The following is a 6,000-nucleotide window of genomic DNA, read 5'->3' as shown; positions in this document are numbered from 1 at the left end:
TCCAGAGGGTCTGCTGGGATGAATGTTCTTTACCCATCAGGAAAAACATTCTTTTTCTGCTTTCGTGAGGCACGAAACACATAAAGCTCATGTGAAGAGAACAATGCCTTACACAAAAAAATGTTGAAGGTAAACACTGAAATGTGTTTCTCTGTCGTAGCACCTCTCTGTGGAAGCTGAGGAACTGAAAGAAAAACAACATGGAAGAAGGAGAAAGGGACAACAGGACATCATCCATGGATTTTGTGCTACTGGGAATAACTGACGTCCCCACAGTCCAGAACCTGCTCTTTCTCCTCTTGCTTATGATCTATTCAGTCACCATGGTTGGGAACATCCTCATCGTTGTGCTGGTGGTGGCAGACCGGCACCTGCACACCCCCATGTACTTCTTCCTGGGCAATCTGTCCTCCTTAGAGACCTGCTACAGCTCCACCACCCTGCCTCGGTTGCTGGCCAGCTTCCTGACTGGGGACAGCAGCATCTCTGCACACGGCTGCCTGGCTCAGTTCTACTTCTTTGCTTCCTTTGTGACTACTGAGTGTTTCCTGCTGGCGGCCATGGCCTATGATCGGTACTTGGCCATATGCCAGCCCTTGGTCTATGCAAGCCTCATGACCAGGAAGGTCTCTGTACACCTGGCAGCTGCCTCTTGGCTATGGGGATCACTGCTGCTGGTGGTAGTCACAGTTTTCTTATCGCGGTTGCAGTTCTGTGGCCCCAAGATTATTGACCACTTCTTCTGTGATTTTACCCCATTGCTGGAGCTTGCCTGCAGTGACACCAGAGACATCACAATCTTTTCTTTTATATGTTGTATCTTGGATGTCATTTTTCCCTTCCTTTTCACACTGGGCTCCTATGTGTGCATCATAGCTGCCATCCTGAGGATCCCATCCAGCACGGGCAGAGGAAAGGCCTTCTCCACCTGCTCCTCTCACCTCACTCTCGTCACCATTTTCTATGGAACCCTCTTTGTTGTCTACATTGTGCCTAGAAGAGCTCCTCTGAGGCAGCTCAATAAGTTGTTCTCTTTTTTCTACACCATCCTCACACCCCTGGTCAACCCCCTCATCTACAGCCTGCGGAACAGGGAGGTCAGGGAGGCACTCAGGAAAATCATGAGGAAAGCCCTGGTCCTCACCCAGAGCTCATGGTCCCTTGTTGACACAGGCAAGAGACACTTCTAGCTCCTTTGAAAGCTCTGGATACCGGCTGGCTCTTCAGAAGTGTGTGCCACTGAGACCGCTTGTGCAGTGGTGAGTGAAGAAAGCAAAAGGTCTTTGGGAAGAAATATCATGGTTTAATTAACAGTCTAGAAAATGTCATGGGTTTGATTTTCCTTGTTAATAAACACCATGTGGGAAGTACTGAAGTGTCAAGGTTGTCTTTTCGGGAAGAGTAAAGAGAAGATATTTGCCCAGGTTTGTGAATACTTACAAGGGCCATTATGAGGCCATCTTCTCACTGTGGGTTCCGGGGATGGTAGTCACGTGGTGCGCATCCCCCCTGTGGTGCACATTTCAGGAGCGTGAGGCTCGCATGGCAGCCACTAACAAAGGTCTACCTTCACTGCACTGCCAAGGAAAAATGGGCCATTCCTATTGGGTGGCTCACGTGGGTTACAGCCATGCACATCTCCTCCTGCCACTGGCCAGGCCCTGCTGCATGCACGTCTCAGGAACCAGCTGGGGATGCAGCAGCTCAGCAGCTGAGTGAGAAGCCTTTGCTTCTCTTGCTGCAAAGATAGGTTCTCCACCTCTCCGGCTGGAGTGATTCAAGCAGTTCCTCTTTATGAGGGCTAAAACAAGATCATCACCTGCATCTTCCTCCCTCCACCTTTCCCTCCCCTCTTCCCAGGGAAATGAGCAAATCCCTGCTCCAGCTGTGCTCCTCTGGCTCCAGCTCAAGGTCTTCTCTCTTCACTGGGACACCCCCTCCCTTGCCCCATCTCCTCCATTTGTGGAGGATCAGGCTTTCCACCTCAGCCCTCCTTCCCCACTGGAAAGCTTTGACCCAGTGTAGGGGGTCTGGCTGGGATGGAGCTCATTTTCTTCATAGCAGCCCGTAAGGTGTTGTGTTTTGGATTGGGGACCAAAACTGTGTTGATAACACCCCCCTGTTTTAGCTTTTGCTGAACAGTGTCTGCACAGCATCCAGACTGTCTCTCATTCTCACACTGCCCTTACAGTGAGTAGGTTGAGAGTTTGCATAAGTTGGGAGGAGACACAGCAAGGACAGCAGACCAAACAGATATGCCATGCCATATGGCATCAAGGTCAGCAATAAAATCGGAGGGGAGTTTTTTTTGGGTGGGTAGCCATTGCCTGGGGACTGCCTGGGCATTCGTGTACTTGTGGAAGGTCGTGTTTGTCTTTGCATCACTTATTATCTTCTTGTTTGTTTGATTGATTTTTTTCTTTCTTCTTCTTATTTCCTTTGCCTATTAAACTATATTTATCTCGACCCATGACTTTCCTGACTTTTGCTCTTCCTAGTCTCTGCCCCCATTCCACTGGGGTGAGGGGTGAGTCAGTGAGGGAGCGGCTGTGTGAGGCTTCACTGACAGCCATGATCAACCCACTCCACCCAGTTTATCCAGGGCCGAGGGAAGGGATGGTCATTGCACCCTGGTTCTCCACAGATCTCAACTTTTTCAATGCCTGCACTATGGGAGCCAGTATGTCAATGACCTTTGCCTCCAGGGCACAATGCTGACTCCTCCTCAGCTCCTTCACCAGTACATGTGTCTTTTCTCCTCTTCTCCCTGTGACTGCGGGGATAAGCTCGCAGTACAACTGGGATCCATTAGACACAAATGTTGGTTTTAAATGCTGCCTTCTTGCTGAGCAGGGTCTGCAGCGATGCTGCATGAGCTCCTCATTGGCTCTTTAGGCTGCCACATGTATGACAGGGCTGATGGCATCTATCGTTCCTCTGGAAAGGAGTCTGGAGGGGTGAGGAGAGGATGGGGATTGTGCACGTTCCCTGGGGTGGGCAGTGAATGGAGACTCAGAAGAGTGATCACCATACAGAGCCAGGTTTCACGGAGATGAAGCAAGGTGTGAAAGGTGGACAAGAGATGAGCTGGTCTGTGCCACAGTCCCCGGACACCCTGGGGAAGCTGCCCCAGGGCAATGGGGAGCAAACCAGCCCCGCACCCTGACCACTTCCACCTCTGGCCATACACCCCAGGCCCAGGGAGGGACCTTTGCTGCACGGCCAGTTCCATCCTCCTGCTGGGCTCAGTGCCTGCAGGGGGCATGGCCAGACCTGTGCAATCTCTCCTGGCCTAGATGCTGCCAGACCCTGCAGCAGAGCTGTCTGCACTCACCAACGTGGGATTCAGCTGGGGTTGGGCAGGCACTGGTGGGAGGGAACAAACAGGGGACTACTTGGGGAAGAAGGAGAAAGGGCTGCAATGGGGACTGTTTGGGGGTAACATTTCTCCTGCTCTGAATGCACCCTGGTCCATGTGGTGTTGGAGGCCAAGTGGGGCAGTGTGAAACCTCCACACTGGACACAGCAGTCCTGATGTGGTTCACAGAATCACAGAATCATCAGAGTTGGAAGGGACCTCTAGAGATCATCTAGTCCAACTCCCCTGCTAAAGCAGGATTGCCTAGAGCACATTACTCAGGACGGCATCCAGGCGAGTCTTGAAAATCTCCAGAGAAGGGGACTCCACAACCTCCCTGGGCAGCCTGTGCCAGTGCTCTGTCACCCTCACCATAAAGAAGTTTTTCCGTATATTTGAACGGAACTTCCTGTGTTCTAACTTGTGCCCATTGCCCCTCGTCCTGTCACTGGGAATCATTGAAAAGAGCCTGGCTCCATCCTCCTTCAACCCACCCTTTAGATACTTGTACGCCATAATAAGGTCTCCCCTCAGCCTTCTCTTCTCCAGGCTAAAGAGTCCCAGCTCTCTCAGCCTTTCCCCATAAGGCAGATGCTCCAAGCCCTCAACCATCTTAGTTGCCCTTCGCTGGACTCGCTCCAGCAGTTCCCTGTCCCTCTTGAACTGGGGAGCCCAAAACTGGACACAGCATTCCAGTTGCGGCCTCACCAGTGCAGAGTAGAGGGGGAGAATGACCTCCCTCGACCTACTGGCCACACTCTTCCCTATGCAGCCCAGGATTCCATTGGCCTTTTTGTGAACAAGGGCACATTGCGGGGCCATGGATAATTTACTGTCTACCACAACCCCCAGATCCTTCTCCTCCGAGCTACTTCCCAGCAGGGCCGTCCCTAACCTATACTGGTGCCTAGCATTCTTCCTCCCCAGGTGCAGGACCTTGCACTTGCATTTGACCTTCTGGCATCATAAATCATAGAATGGTTTGGGTTGGAAAGGACCTTAAAGGTCATCTAGTTCCAACCCCCTGCCATGGACAGGGACACCTTCCACCAGAGCAGGTTACTCAAAGCCCCATCCAACCTGCACCAGAGATGTCTTTCCAATGATGTAAAAGCACTTGATAAACATTTTACCTTGAAAGTCCTTCTTTCTTTTGATTTATGAGACTGACTCATTGCAAATGGCTTCTGTAGGAGACATTAACAACTGTCTGAGATGAATCCCTCCCAAATCACCTTCTCTGAGCCATTCCTCTTGGTGCCTTCTGATACTTACAGGAAAAGAAATATTTCCCGTTTATGATTCATCGTGTCCTGAGGTGGGTGACTATATGCTCACCATTTGAGAGATGTCTCTCCACTGAACACAGAAAAGGGCCTCAGACCAGATCTCCAATTTAGAAGCTAAATGTGATCTTAGATCTTAACATAGGTTAAGTTCAGAACTAAGGTTTGACCTTAATTTAGACTTGATGATCTGACAGCTGAAATAAGGCAGAGAAAATCCACATTAATATCTCTGTATTCCTATTGTGGTGTGTGCTGGGGGTATGAGAACCTCAGTATCCAACCACCAGGAACTTTGGACTTTGAATCTTTGAAAACACAGCAATTTCAGGCCTTTTCTCTGTGTCCGGAGCTGAGACATGAGAGAACAGTAAGTTACCTGCTGAGGCCTACACTGTGCTGCAAGCAGATTGCAGAGGCAACATCTATCAGCCGCTTCTGGAGCTGTATATTGTTCTTCAAGAACACTGTGTGAGCAGAGAGCAGTGTGACTCTTGGGCCAGCACAGGAAACCCTAATGAGATCCAACTCCCAGTGGCACACAGAGGAAAAGGGGAACGTTCTTATACATGTCTTTGTTTTATCCAGTCATTGTATGAAGGCAAGCTCCTGATGATTTATTCTGGGTGAGTGCACGTTGAGCCCTGTTTGCAGAGCCAGGAAGGCAGTTGTGAGGGGGAGGAGAAACAGAAGCGATACCTGCACATAGCTCGAGAACGGAGGGGATACGGTTAGTTTCAGGTAACTTTATACACCGTGGAGACGGCTGCAAAGTCTGAACTGTTCTACGCTTCTGCTGTGATCAATGCAGGGAGACTTCCTGAGGGCAATCCATTGCTTTTGGGTTCATCTGTGCAGAGCACCTCTGATGAGTCACCCTTTTTCTAATTCTTTTTTTTTCCCATTGGCCCAGGGGAGCATGTGTTCACCTGGATGAAAGAAGATGGTCCGTAAAAGGAAACCGATGCTTCTAGAGTGATTTCAGTTGTCCACATTAAGTGGGATGAGTTATACTTCCTAAATACCATTGTGGGTATTTTCTTCCTGGAGAATGAGAAGTGAGGCCAGATGATGAGGTCAGGTGCAGGTTTTCTCTTAAGAATGTTGACACTTGATCAGAAGACAGTCTTCCCCTGACAGGGAGAAGCAAGAGCTGGGCCGCTCTCTAAAGGAAGGCAACCCTGGTGCAGCAATCGGATTATTATCCCCTTTTATTTTTTCAGGTAGGCAGTGATGATGTAGTAAGAAGAACTCCAAGGGCAATGAAGAAGTATTTCAGGGCCTTGGGACGACTGGTTAAGGGATCGGGAGCCCGTCTTGTTTTCTTCTATCCCTCCTGTTGCAGGGAGTGATGAG

At 50.0% G+C, this 6,000-nt stretch overlaps 1 protein-coding gene across 1 annotated transcript; it reads left to right on the top strand.

Moving 5' to 3' along the window:
• Nucleotides 1-200: 200 nt before the first annotated feature.
• LOC309683895 (olfactory receptor 9G19-like) lies at nt 201-1,190 on the top strand (the record flags this gene model as incomplete). The annotated part of the gene is made up of 1 exon (XM_082499880.1): nt 201-1,190. One exon carries the CDS (start codon nt 201-203, stop codon nt 1,188-1,190), a length of 990 nt encoding a protein of 329 aa, XP_082356006.1.
• Nucleotides 1,191-6,000: the final 4,810 nt, after the last annotated feature.

This window comes from Vanellus vanellus (assembly GCF_965231255.1).
Source record: "Vanellus vanellus genome assembly, contig: HAP1_SCAFFOLD_35, whole genome shotgun sequence".
Classification (NCBI taxonomy): domain Eukaryota; kingdom Metazoa; phylum Chordata; class Aves; order Charadriiformes; family Charadriidae; genus Vanellus; species Vanellus vanellus.
This window is presented reverse-complemented; position numbering and strand designations above follow the sequence as displayed.